Source organism: Gopherus evgoodei, chromosome 2 (genome assembly GCF_007399415.2).
Source record: "Gopherus evgoodei ecotype Sinaloan lineage chromosome 2, rGopEvg1_v1.p, whole genome shotgun sequence".
NCBI classification, from domain to species: domain Eukaryota; kingdom Metazoa; phylum Chordata; order Testudines; family Testudinidae; genus Gopherus; species Gopherus evgoodei.
In genome coordinates this window covers 261528196-261542500 of record NC_044323.1, presented here as the reverse complement: position 1 = coordinate 261542500, position 14305 = coordinate 261528196, and the positions used below count along the sequence as shown (strand labels likewise).

At 42.1% G+C, this 14305-nt stretch overlaps 1 protein-coding gene across 40 annotated transcripts in view; it reads right to left on the bottom strand.

Annotated features, from left to right (window-relative positions):
• The window catches only part of RIMS2 (regulating synaptic membrane exocytosis 2), an 884385-nt gene that overhangs the window by 213418 nt on the left and 656662 nt on the right, over positions 1-14305 (bottom strand). For 19 of the 40 annotated variants that reach the window (XM_030553644.1, XM_030553646.1, XM_030553647.1 and 16 more), the window contains 3 exons: positions 13701-13880; positions 12497-12606; positions 7260-7292 (listed from right to left, as the gene is read on the bottom strand). In XM_030553644.1, coding sequence (XP_030409504.1) covers positions 7260-7292; positions 12497-12606; positions 13701-13880 — 323 coding nt within the window. Of the gene's footprint in view, positions 1-7259; positions 7293-12496; positions 12607-13700; positions 13881-14305 lie in introns of those variants that run through there. The other 21 variants (XM_030553654.1, XM_030553651.1, XM_030553657.1 and 18 more) reach the window with 6 other exon arrangements.

Genomic DNA, 14305 nt, shown 5'->3' with positions numbered 1-14305 from the left:
CCCCCCCGAACCTCTGCCCCATCCGCCCCCCCTGCTCCCTGTCCCTTGACTGCCCCCCTGGAACTCCCTATCCCTTCTCCAGCCCCCCAGCCCCCTTACCGTGCCACTCAGACCAGCTTGTCTGGCTCCATGCAGGGCCAGACATGCTGCTGCATACATGCCGTACTTCCCCACAGAGCCCACAGCCCCCTCCCTTACACCCAGCACCTGCCTTCCAGATTTGAACACCTCAAAATTCAGGAGTGCTCAAGCTCAGTTTGGGCAGCTGTTACTTCATTTCTCCCAAATCAAATATGCTGATCCTTGCTGTAGAAAAAGTAGGATAAAATTGAGCAAGAAATGCTTCCCAGTGGTTATTAGAATTGGATTTGCTATTTTCAACAGCCATTGCCTTTTGTTTGTTTGTTTGTTTGTTTAAAAGAAAGACAGTGATACTGCATTGGCAAATTCCCCATAGAAAGAATGGAACAAAAGAATAATAAAGGCACCTCAACTTTTCCTCATTTATGGAGGACAGTCTTATAATATGCATCCAGATATCCTCCGGTCACACAAGCTGAAAATTGTTCCACTTTACTGCAGCTCTGTAACCATATGGGACCCAATCCTGTCTGTGTTTTGTGCACATCCAAAATTTCTGCTGAATGACCCACCCTGGGAGTGAGTTACCAGTGACCCAGGGCTGCGGCGGAAGGAGGGTGCAGGTGTGTGTGTAGGGGAGAGCCCAGGGCTGAGGCAGTAGGAGGTGTGGGGGGGGCACTGGTGGTGGGGAAGGGGAGAGCCCAGGGCTGGGGCGGCAGGAGGGTGGAGGGAGGGAGGTGTGGGGGAGGCACTGGTGGGGGGAGGAAAGGAGGAAGCCCAGTGCTGGGGCTGCAGGGGGTGTGGGTGGGGAGGGAGAGCCCAGAGTTGGGGCAGCAGGGGGGTGCAGGGAGGAGCCCAGGGCTGGGATGGGGGGCAGCCAAAATTTTTTTTGCTTGGGGTGGCAAAAAACCTAGAGCCGGCCCTGATTAATAGCATGTTGTAGTCAGCAGAAAAACGGATTTAAATGGGAGCAGAATTAGGTCTGCTATGGCTGTGTTAATAGAAATACAAGATTGGTTCCACTAAAGGTTTGCAGAACTGAGCTAGAATGTTATTGGTACCCAAGGATACTAATACAGGACTCAATTGTGGGCTATCACAAGTTCCAAGCAAGGGGAAATGCATTGTTGCACTACCACAGGAGCGGACTGGAAGCATATTATAACTGAGCTACTCTCCTCTCTGAGCTTCTGGCAATAATCAAGGTAGCAAGTGCAAGGAAATAAGGTGGCGTAAATTGGGCCACAGAGATTTGCACTTTATCCCAGATTAACTCTATGTGGAATGAGAATGTCCACACATGGAGTTAATTAAGAATGATTAATCAGAAATAATTACATATGTAGACAAGCCCTAAGTGACTTGTCCAGGGAGAGATGGGGTGGCAGAATGGTATGTAATTAAAGGCTGTAGCACAGTTCATATATGCAAGGAAGACAAATTAAAGTTACATGAACAACCTTAACATGTCTTTTTCCTAACTTCTGAGTATTGGACTTTGCAACCTTAATGTTCTTTTAAAATTATTTTTCAGCTTCGTAGGTAATTTCCCTCTTTTCCCCACCCTTATTTTTAAGAGCAACTGAAAAACCAGAAATTCCATCATATGGACCCATATTGATTATCACTGGTCATCAGTAGGGTACACAACACTTTTAGGTTCATAGCACTGACCTCTATAGACTGAATTAAAGTAGTAACCAACACTACAGGGGAATGCAACACACTCTTTGCCAGTAGTTTATACAACTAATTGATAGCAGAGAAATACTGGGAATCAGGAATTCAGAGTTTAATTCCCAGCCTGGAGTAGAACCTGCAACTCACCCTGAACTCAAAAGAACCCAACTACTTGTGGGTTGGGTTGGGTGTGAAAACAAATAGACAGTCTCAGGCTTGGGTTGGCTTCCCTCCTTCTGTCTTTGAGGTTGTCATCACATCAGCTGCGTGCCCTGACCCTGCAGGCCAACGCCACCTTGCTATGTTGTACGTGCTCTGGAGATAGTGTGCTGGTGAGTCAGAACACCTCTCACTCTACAGCATGCACAGCACAGCAGGATGTGACAAACATCACAAGCAGGGCACACAGCCACTGTTTTACCCACCTCATGGGCAGGAAGAGGAGAGCTGATCCCTAGGCATGAGATGGCAGCAGTAGAGTTGACTCAGGTTCAGAAGGAAGGCTCAGGATTGGGTCAGAAAACAACCTGACTCTCTTAGGTTGGGTGGGCTTGGATCTAAGTTGGTTCCAGGTCAGACCTAAAACTTAGAGGAGACCTCTACTCTAGAGGATTATAGAATATTAGGGTTGGAAGAGACCTCAGGAGGTCATCTAGTCCAATCTCCTGCTCAAAGCAGAATCAACACCAACTAAATCACTCCAGCCAGAGCTTTGTCAAGCCAGGCCGTAAAAACCTGTTAAGGATGGAGATTCCACAACCTCCCTAGGCAATCCATTCCAGTGCTTCACCACCCTCCTAGTGAAATAGTGTTTCCTAATATCCAACCTAGACCTCCCTCACTGCAACTTGAGTCCATTGCTTCTTGTTCTGTCATCTGCTACCACTGAGAACAGCCTAGCTCCATCCTCTTTGGAACCCCCTTTCAGGCAGTCGAAGGCTGCTATCAAATCCCTCCTCATTCTTCTCTTCTGCAGACTAAACAATCCCAGTTCCCTCTGCCTCTCCTTGTAAAGTCATGTGCGCCAACACTCCTTGGGACTCTCTCCAATTTGTCCACATCCTTTCTGTAGTGAGGGGACCAAAACTGGATGCAATACTCCAGGTGTGGCCTCACCAGTGCCTCAGTAGAGGGGAATAATCACTTACCTCGATCTGCTGGCAATGCTCCTACTAAAACAGCCCAATATTCTGTTAGCCTTCTTGGCAACAAGGGCACACTGCTAACTCATATCCAGCTCCTCATTCACTGTAATCCCCAGGTAATTTTCTGCAGAACTGCTGCTTACGCCAGCCTGAAGCGGTGCATGGGATTCTTCCATCCTAAGTGCGGGACTCTGCACTTGTCCTTGTTTAACCTAATCAGATTTCAGGCGGTTCACCGTTCCAGGCCAATGGGGGCTGTGGGAAGCCATGCAGGCTGCGGGATGTGCTGGCCACTGCTTCCCGCAGCCCCCATTGGCCTGGAACGGTGAACCACAGCCGTTGGGAGCTGCAATCAGCTGAACCTGTGGACACTGCAGGTAAACAAACTGTCCCAGTCCACCAGTGGACTACCCTGATGGGCCATGTGCCAAAGTTACTGATCCCTGAACTAAAGCTATTGCATCTCCCATCTGGTGTCCATGCACTATGCTTAACACATATCATGTTCAGTAGAGGATGGGCATATACTCAGTGCAGTTGGCATGTAATGAGCTCATGTTGGGCTGGAAAAGGTTTAAGGCACATGGAACGTTCAGACATTTTAGTATCCCTGCTCTAAAGGTTATACTGAACATATGTAAAGGACGATGCTCACAGACTTAGAACTTGGATAAATCTGAGTGGTTTTTCATAAGGACAGAAAAAGGAATTGGCCCTCACACTATCCCTCTGCTAAATTTCAAGTCCCTGCTCTATAGCATGGAGGGATTAGAGCTCTTCAAAGAAACAGTTGGACAGTAGTTTTTGCAAATCAGCCTGAGACATGGAAAATGTCTGCCCCAACACTTAAAGTTTGCTGACATTATTAGCAATTGAAAATGGGATCTTACAACAGAAAGTATTATGAAACTTTAACTATAGATGTTGCTACCAGTTCTATTATAATTTCAGTGTAGTATAGATCTGAATAAATAATTATTTACAAATTAAAACATAGAAGATTATGAATAATTTATGACTTCTTTGGAGAATAATGAGTGAAGCATCAATCACTTCAAAGCAGTTCAAAATCTTTTGAAGTGGAAAGTCTTATTGCTATAATTGAATGTAGCAGACAGGTCTAAAATAGGGGAAGTCAAGAAGTCCAATATTTGAAATAGTTTTAACAGTAATTTCATGGGGTTTATATTTAAAATATAGATTGCAGGCAGTTACTGAATTTAGCCTTGTTCCAAAGCCAAGTAGAACCAAGACTTGCATTTCAGCAAGGTATAAAGTAAAACCTCTTAGTTTCCTTCTCTTAGATTAGTAATAGTTGTAAACATTCACTGTTAGTAGCTTTTGATGTCTCCTACACCATTATAAAATTGTAGGAGGTGTATTTTCAGCTCACTACACACAGTTTTAGCTGTGTAGCTCCACTTAATGCTAAAAGGAGTTGTGTAGCTAAAGCCCAGAACAAAATATTGAGAACATGCCTAAAAATGAGAAAGAACGGATCCAACATAAAAAGTAGTGTTTTCTAGTCTGAAAATGCCCTTGAAATATTATATACTTAAAAAGCGCACAAACGAACAAACGAACCACCTTCTAGATCCAGACACTTCACTGCAGTACAACACTTTTGTACTGGTTCATCAACACAATCATAAATGTGGTCATAAATGTGGCAAGTCTAGCCAACTGCGGATTCCCTACTATGCTCTTGAGAATGGACCGGCCTCTGGCTGCCACATGTAGTCACCATAGTTTAAAGCAAGCTTTCAGGCTGTTCCATACTAAAAGCTGAGTTCTCAACTACAACAAAAGGGGACCCAGACTGGGGAGCTGTGAATAGCTCATTTTTTCCCACCTGGAATCACAGCACTTTTACTATTTTTCTTTCAGACACGTGTAATAAGTGTCTGACCCTGAAATGAGTACAGAACATGCTCTTTTTTTAAACCTCTTTCCTTCTAGTAAAATACAGAGATGACATAGACTAACTCAGTTTGTTACCCTCTGATACATTTTAAATTATCTCTTTTGTTACATTAACATCTGAACTTCAACTGGTCAAAGCTAAAATGTTGGATTTTAAAATGCAAGGAAGTTATATAATGCAGCATATTCCACATACAGTACTCAATCCTATATTTTACAATAATTTTCTTTAAATCATGGGAAAGTTTGCCCTGTTTCTAGCCACATTTACCTCACTTTTACAGACCAATTCTGAGCATGTGTTAGTACAATACCTAGCACGGGCATCTGAGCCTGACTGAGGTCTCTGCGTACTTATCGCACTACTTATAATGATAAATAATAATCTGCAGAATTCCTGACAATTTTCAGTTTTACTTGCTATTGCCTTTAATGCTGTTCTTTTTGTCTCAATGTTCTACTCAGTTTTGTTAATTATTTATTCATTAAATAACTCATCCATTGTGGCCAATGTTCTGGGTTCCACTGGTTTTCAGTCTGAACATCATCAGAATCTTGCATTCTTTTGTTGTTGTTGTAACAACAGCAATATTTTGGAAAATAATCCACATACTTAAAATTATATCCATTTTTTTTGTAAAATGCAATCTTCCTTTGCAATCAAGCCACACAGAATGACAGCATAGTAATCATAATTTCATTGAATCGCAGTCAGAGGTTACTTACCAGTAACTGCATAAAACGAGTCACAAAATGGAGTTACTTGGCTCCTGAATTACCACATGAAAAAAACTATGTAGAATATTGAGACAAAGATTGCATAGCTGAAAGTTATGGCAGATAAGCTAGGGTATATAAAAGTAAAATATTTATATTTATTCTACATATTCCCTTTAATTACATTTATACATTTTCTTCACACCTTATAGAAAAAATATATATATACAAAATTTAAAATGCCATAGGTCTAGCCATTGTGGCCTGTATGTATGATCATACTTTGATTGTATATTAAACTCCGATATCTATGTACTTAACAGTTTTCTGTAACCCAAATCTTCAGAAAAATTTACTTTTTAGATTGATATTCATAATAACAAAATACCACTTCATCCTTTGAAACCATCAGTGTAGTGTCTCATATATCAGTACAGCCAACAACTCTAGATTTCTCATAAACAAATATTATAATCTTTAAAAATGTATTTATCATGGTAGTGCCCAGGAGCTGACTGAGTACAGGGCCCCATTGTAGTAGGCCCTGTACAAACTCAGACTAATAGCCAGCCTCAGCCGCAAAAGCTTGCAATCTAAATAGATAACACAGACAAAGGGTTGGGGAAAAGGATAGAACTTACAAACACAGTGAACAACGGCACAGGCATCATGTTACTATATTATCTCCTGGCATAGCTAGACTATATTTAACTGTGATATATGCATTTTCACAACACAAAAGACACTACAGAAAAGTACACACTAGGGTAATGATCTAGAGAGTCTGATTCCAAAACTGAAATAAACACCATAAACACTAAATAAAAAATCTGTTGAGACAGATACGTATAGACCCTCAGTGACATAAAAAAGGACTGCAATTGATATCTTCTGGTTTGTCATGAGGCAAATTGAGTATCAAAGCGGTCATTAATTCTATGCAATATTTTTCACTTCTGTGAGGAGATTAATTTTTAGCAAAATTCTTATTGCTTTTTGTATTAAGACTACCTTGATTTGGGAATTTTTACTTCTTGGTCCAATGGGTGTGACTTAAAATTCAGCAATTGCTTTAGACAACAAAATAATGTTACATGTGAACACTAATGCCCCAATCCCATAAAGATGTATGTACAGGCGTAACATTATGCACACAGAGAAGCCCAGTTGAAATTCATAGGACTACTGTAGTCCTTAAATTTGAATAACGCCTAAGATATTGATACTGCAAACAGTAATACATGTGTTTAACTTCATGTACATGAGTAGTCCAACTGACTTCAGTAGGACAACTCATGTACGTTTGTGCAGGATCAGGCCTCAGTATTTCCTATACTATCTAAGGAATCATATACAGTCTGAGTCTGTAAGGTACTAAAGCATGTGTCTAACTTTAAGCACATGAAGTGGTCTCATTTAATGCATTGTGATTACTTATGTGCTTAAAGTTAGGCACATGCTTAATTACTTTGCTCAACTGTGGCCATATTTAGATTGTTATCTAAAGCAAAATTCTACATTTTTAGGGCTGACCACCGTACAATTTATGAACTACAAAATACATGAGTGAATAATTATCACACAAATTCTTCCACTGACCTAATAAAAGTCTAAGCAATCAAGCAACATCAATTGCAGTTGGGTTTATTTTTGCTTATACAGCCTCCCAAAAAGACTTTCAAGCGGAAAACAAACCCTCCTTTATGTACAGACCTTCATAAGGTTCTATCTCCTTGTCTCCATTGTCTAGGGAGAATAAAAATAAAACAAAAAAGGGAACCAAAGAATAGGGGTTAAAAACAACAGCGCTTTTACAAAAGGTATAACACACGTCTTTATAAGGAGAAAAAAAAGAGAATGCATGGGCATTTAGACTGATTTTGCAAAGCACATTTATATACTATCAATAGAAAAGCTGAAAATATATTTGATGCCAAAAATGTAGTTTTATTCCTATGATTTTGAAGATTCCTGAAAATGTTTCGTCTACTGAACAATGCTTTCATGAGACATTCAGAGGAACAGTATTGACAGTATCCATAAAATATGCATCACCAAGTATCTCACTGGTATTTATTTTTGTTGTTAAAGATGATGACCTTTTTCCTGTTCCTTCTGTGTCAAGAGTGATATCTATATTTATGCATGAGCTAATCATCCTTTGTACTTGTGAGATTTTTCCTTTATTGCTGTTAGCATAGGAGCTTTGTACTACTATTCTACCACACACTGATCCTGATCCTAGAAAGGATTCTACATTCTCAACACCAGGGAAGACAGTGGGCACTCAGAACCTTTCAGGATTGGACATTTTATGAAACACATTCATTACACCAGAGTTTTACAACAAAATGCAAAGCAACTGTGTTATAAACAGATAGCTAAGGGTTAATGTCTCTTACACCTGGAAAGAGGTAACCTGAAGCACCTAACCAGAGGAACAATCAGGAAACCAAACTTTTTCAAGTTTGGGTGGAGGGAAGTTTGTGTCTGAGTTCTTTGTCTTGTGCCTATCTCCCTCTCGGCTATGGGAAGGATTTCTCTATTTCCTGCTTTCTAATCTTCTGTTTCCCAATTGTAAGTACAAAAGATCAGATAGTGATTTATATGTTTTTTTGTCTTTTACATGTGTGTAGTTGCTGGAGTGTTTTGAATTGTATTCTTTTTGAATAAGGCTGTTTATTCATATTTTTTTTAAGCAATTGACCCTGTATTTGTTACCTTAATACAGAGAGACCATTTTTATGTATTTTTTTTCTTTTTACATAAAGCTTTCTTTTTAAGACCTGTTGGAGTTTTTCTTTAGTGGGGAACTTCAGGGAATTGAGTCTGTGCTCACCAGGGAATTGGTGGGAGGAAGAAGTTAGGGGGATATCTGTGTGTGTTAAATTTATTAGCCTGACTTTGCATTCCCTCTGGTTGAGGGGGGAAGAGAGATTAGCTCTTGGTACTTCTGTTTTCCAAGGCTGGAAACGGGGAGGGTGGAATCCCTCTGTTTAGATTTACGGAGTTTGCTTCTGTTTATCTCTCCAGGAACCCAGGGAGGGAATACCTGGAAGGGAGAAGGGAAGGGAAATGGTTTATTCCCCTTTGTTGTGAAACTCAAGGAATTTGGGTCTTGAGGTCCCCAGGGAAGGTTTTTGGGGGGACCAGAGTGCCCCAAAACACTCTAATTTTTTGGGTGGTGGCAGCTTTACCAGGTCCAAGCTGGTAACTAAGCTTGGAGGTTTTCATACTAACCCCCATATTTTGGACGCTAAGGTCCAGATCTGGAACTAGGTTTATGACATGAGTGGCAGCGTTTGTGGGAAAGATAGAATCTAGAAGCCAGTAGGAATATTATATTTTTCTTTTCTCTGCTAGGGGCTTTTAAACAGAGAGGAATGGTTTGGTTTTAAAAGGAACCAGAGAGATTTTTTTTCTCTGCTCTCTCTTGCAGTTTCTGGCTTGCATATTAAGCAAGGAACCATTAAGCTGTGACAAACAGGTCTTTTGTCAGACAATAGCACTCCCATTAGGAGGCAAATACCAGCACTATACACATGCAAATAAAGTGGTTTTTCTGGTTTACTTTACATTGAAAAGATTAGCTAGAGGAAGAAAGGGAAAAAGGCACTGTTGCTAGGCAGACCCGAGGAGGCAACAGAGCCTGCAGTTCAGACAATAAACACCAGAGGGCACCCCAACACAAGAAAACAGGAACCATGCCTACCAAGACAAAAATGGAGGCCGAAGAACAAATCAAAGATGCCGAGCACAGGCGAGAGATGGAAAAAAACAAACAGGAACTAGAAATAAAACAAAAAGAGATGGAGATGAAATAAAGAGAAGAACAGATCAAACAGGCAGCCCATAAAAGAGAACAAGAAGCCAAAAATGCAGCCCACTACAGAAAACTAGAAGAAGAAGAGGTGGCCCACCGCCGAGACATGGAAAAACAACAAAAAGAAAGTGAAGAGAAGGAAAAACAGAGAAAACATGAACTGGACTTAGCGCAAGCTGGGCTGCATGCGCCAGCCAATCCTAACAACCCTTCACCAATTATGGTTCCACATCACAGGAAATTTCCCACCTACAAGGCAGGTGATGACACCGAGGCCTTCTTGGAAAATTTTGAAAGAGCCTGTCTTGGGTACCGCATCTCTGAAGACCAGTACATGGTAGAATTGAGGCCACAACTCAGTGGACCTTTAGCAGAGGTGGCAGCTGAAATGCCTAAGCAGCAAATGAACGACTATAAACTTTTTCAAACCAAGGCCAGATACAGAATGGGGATAACCCCGGATCATGCCCGTCGGCGTTTCAGAACCCAAAAGTGGAAACCAGATGTGTCATTTCCCAAACATGCCTACTACGTTGGGAAAAATTATGAGGCCTGGATATCAGGACACAATGTTAAATCCCTGGAAGAACTGCACCTCCTCATACAAATGGAGCAGTTCTTAGATGGTGTTCCTGAGGACATAACACGGTACATACAAGATGGAAAACCCCAAAATATCACCAAGGCGGGGGAGATTGGAGCCAGATGGATGGAAGTGGCAGAAAGCAAGAAAGCTACTGTCAAGGGGAACGAATACCCCAGAGGGCACACCGACCATAAACCCTACAACCGGGGACAGCCAGAGACCCCACATACAACCCAAGTAAAGCCACAGACGCCCTATTCTTCCTCCTCACCAGTCTCCAGTAACTCACCTTGACCCAGTGACCCATCAGATGGAAGATGCTTTAAGTGTAATGAACTGGGACATATCAAGGCCAACTGTCCAAAGAACGCCATCCGAGTGCAGTTCATTACACCACCATCACACCAAAGATCCCCAGGCCCAGATGCCTCTCAAATACCCTTGGAGCGAAGGGAAAATTTGAGAGTGGGTGGAAAGAAGGTTACTGCGTGGAGAGACACGGGGGCACAAGTGTCAGCTATCCACCAATCCTTCGTAGACCCCAAATTCATCAACCCAAAGGCCCAAGTGACAATTTACCCCTTCATGTCACAAGCTGTAGACTTGCCTACAGCTAAACTGCCTGTCCAGTACAAAGGCTGGTCAGGAATGTGGACTTTTGCAGTTTATGACAACTATCCCATCCCCATGCTACTAGGGGAAGACTTGGCTAACCAGGTGAAGCGGGCCAAGAGAGTGGGAATGGTTACACGCAGCCAAACCAGACAAGCTTCCAAACTCATTCCTGTTCCTGAGCTGTCCACAGAGGCCCCATCTGTGTTACCAGAGACCCAGACAGAGGTGGTGGACCCGAATTCCATGCCAACCACTGAAACAGCCACAGCGCCTCCAGTCCCAGGCCCGGAACTGGAACAGCAACCAGCACCAGCAATTGCAACCACATCTTCAAACTCAACGCCAGTGGGCGTCAGCGAGCCAGAACTGGCAAAATCTACAGACACCCATACCCAAAAGGCTCAGCCAGAGCCTGAAATACCCTCAGGTGCACCAGCGGAGAGCGGTTCACCAGCAACGGAAACAACCCCATCAGCTACAGCGCTTCCAGAGGGACCAAGCCCAAGTCCACAGTCTGAGGAAGAACTGGTGACCCCAGCCTCAAGGGAACAGTTCCAGACTGAGCAGCAAGCAGATGACAGCCTTCAGAAAGCTTGGGCGGCGGCACGAAGCACCCCACCGCCTCTCAGCTCTTCTAATCGATCCCGGTTTGTTATAAACCAAGGACTTTTATACAAGAAAATTCTTTCTGGTGGACACCGGGAAGAATGGCAGCCACAAAAACAGCTGGTGGTTCCAACTAAGTACCGGGGGAAGCTCTTAAGCTTAGCCCATGATCATCCCAGTGGCCATGCTGGGGTGAACAGAACCAAGGACCAGCTGGGGAAGTCCTTCCACTGGGAGGGGATGGGCAAGGACGTTGCCAAGTATGTCCGGTCTTGTGAGGTATGCCAAAGAGTGGGAAAACCCCAAGACCAGGTCAAGGCCCCTCTCCAGCCACTCCCCATAATTGAGGTCCCATTTCAGCGAGTAGCTGTGGATATTCTGGGTCCTTTCCCAAAAAAGACACCCAGAGGAAAGCAGTACGTACTGACTTTCGTGGACTTTGCTACCCGATGGCCGGAAGCAGTAGCTCTAGGCAACACCAGGGCTAACACTGTGTGCCTGGCCCTAACAGACATTTTTGCCAGGGTAGGTTGGCCCTCCGACATCCTTACAGATTCAGGATCTAATTTCCTGGCAGGGACCATTCAAAAACTGTGGGACATGCATGGGGTGCCACCCCGTACCACCATCAAACCAATGGCCTGGTGGAAAGGTTTAATGGAACTTTGGGGGCCATGATACGTAAATTCGTCAACGAATACTCCAATAATTGGGACCTAGTGTTGCAGCAGTTGCTGTTTGCCTACAGGGCTGTACCACATCCCAGTTTAGGGTTTTCACCGTTTGAACTTGTGTATGGTCACGAGGTTAAGGGGCCATTACAGTTAGTGAAGCAGCAATGGGAGGGGTTTACGCCTTCTCCAGGAACTAACATTCTGGACTTTGTAAGCAACCTACAAAGCACCCTCCGACACTCCTTAGCCCTTGCTAAAGAGAACCTAAAGGATGCTCAGGAAGAGCAAAAGGCCTGGTATGACAGACATAGGAGCTTCTGCTTCTGTTGACGTCAGTGCAAAATGTCCATCAACTTCAATGGGAACAGAATTGAGTCAATACATAGTCCACTTTGGTCTCTGTTTATTGAATTGTATTGATGGTATAGATTAGTTTAATTCAAGTGGCATTAGATGTTAGACTGACTTTGAAAGAAATGGCGGATGCTACAAAACACAAAACTATTGGCAAATTCTGGTTCTACACAGGAAAAACTCAAGACATTTAGATTTTAATTCCAAAAGAAAGGCAGTAAATAATAACCAATTCCCCCTTCACTTTAGCAATCTACAAACAATTCTGAAGTCACAAAAAAAAATCACTTACTTCTTTCCAATGTCCCCTTTGGTGGGAGCTGTGGTAGCTGCCTGCCCCTTCGTCCTGCTACTGGAGTACTTGATGGGCTTGTTTGGACAGACCCAGTTCGAGGATGTGACCTACAGAACACACATCAAAACAAAATATGCCCTTTTAAAGTCACATTCATCCTTAAATGCCTACAGAGCTAATACAATGACTAAGAAAATGTTGGTGCACTTAGGACTTTTGAGGTACTGTAATGGTACTGCTGTCTTTTTTCATAGAAGGACTAGCTGACAATTAAACAGAGAAAATTCTATCTGAAGAAAAAAGCCAAAATAAGGCTAAATATTGACACGTAATGTATTTGTGTAGCTGACTCTGCATATTTTCTGTGTGTATGTATTCATGTATGTGCATGTGCGCTTTTATTATATACACACATACATATAAAACAATCTAGGGGCCACATGCTAAGATCCTTATTACATTATATTCAGTTAAGCTTTGGGTTGGACTACGTAAAAAAGAAGTAAAATAGAAATGACATCAGGATTTGGTTCTTGATATAATTAGCTTTCACTATCAGAAAGCCAAGGAATATATTTTACAACCTAAAATGAGGTGATGGTTCATTCAACTGCCTACTCGACCAAACTGGCTGCACATATAGTCGTACTTCCTTTACTGTAGTTGCACTAAAGGGAGTTTACATAAATTGGCAAAATTCTTCATCAGTAGTAATATAATGTACTTAAACGGGTACAAAACAGACTATGGCACAGTAAAATGTAGTCAGAGAAAACAGTGGTTAATACACAACGTTAGTACAATCCATTTAAAGAAACTTTTTAACAAAAATAGTTTCATTTGATGTTGTTATGATGGTTATTCCATAAGCGATGTCTGATGAACACAAACAATTTCTCATTCTGTAAGAGAAGAACATGATAGTTATGAGGTGCTTTATGTGAGAAATCACCCAGGATTCCTGAGAAATGAGAAATCACAAAACAAATGTAGTTAAATACGTTAGTAAACAAATTACAATGGCAGCCACACCATTATATCCACAAGAGAATATAAATAGTGTGTTGGCACTGACAGAGTTAGTATCTACTGCTACTAGTGATCAGCCAAAGATGGAAGGCGATACCAATTAGCTACTGGGAAAATAAAATGTGAGTTGGTGGGGCAAAGAGAATTAGTCTGATTGATTTGTCTGTTTCACCTCGATAAGGCAGGTGAAGGAGGGGCAGATCTTCCAGTCATTAATGAAGGCATCGACCTCATGAGGTTTGATTCAGGACGCTCTGTGGATCGGGAGCGGGAGTTGGTCCGCTCTAGCACAGGACGCTGTTCTGTTGATCTGGATCTTTGATATGGCTGTCTATCTGGTGCTTCACAATTCCTGTAATGTTAGTCAAAAAGCAGCTCAGTTGACTTTAACTGTTCTGTTAGTTATAAAATATGCTGCTTGGTATTGATTTGGAGAAAAATCATTGTTAAGTACACTTTGGTAACTTTTCTGAGTTCGCTTCTTGATAACATACAGTATTTATAGATGCATGCGGTCTCTTATCCAAAACTCTGGATAAATGGGCTAAAATGTTTTCTATGTCTCAGTAATGACTTTCCATGCTATAATCTGTTTCCAGGCAATTTCTCAGTAAAACACTATTATTTTGTTAACCAACTATACCAGTACACCAAACATTGAACGAAAAATCGATTTGATTTGAGAATATTAAGCCTAATTGATGTTAATAAGTTGCCTGGTTCTGCATTCTCGCTCATATAAGTAGTTCTTACTGATTACATTAGCTTCATTAGCAC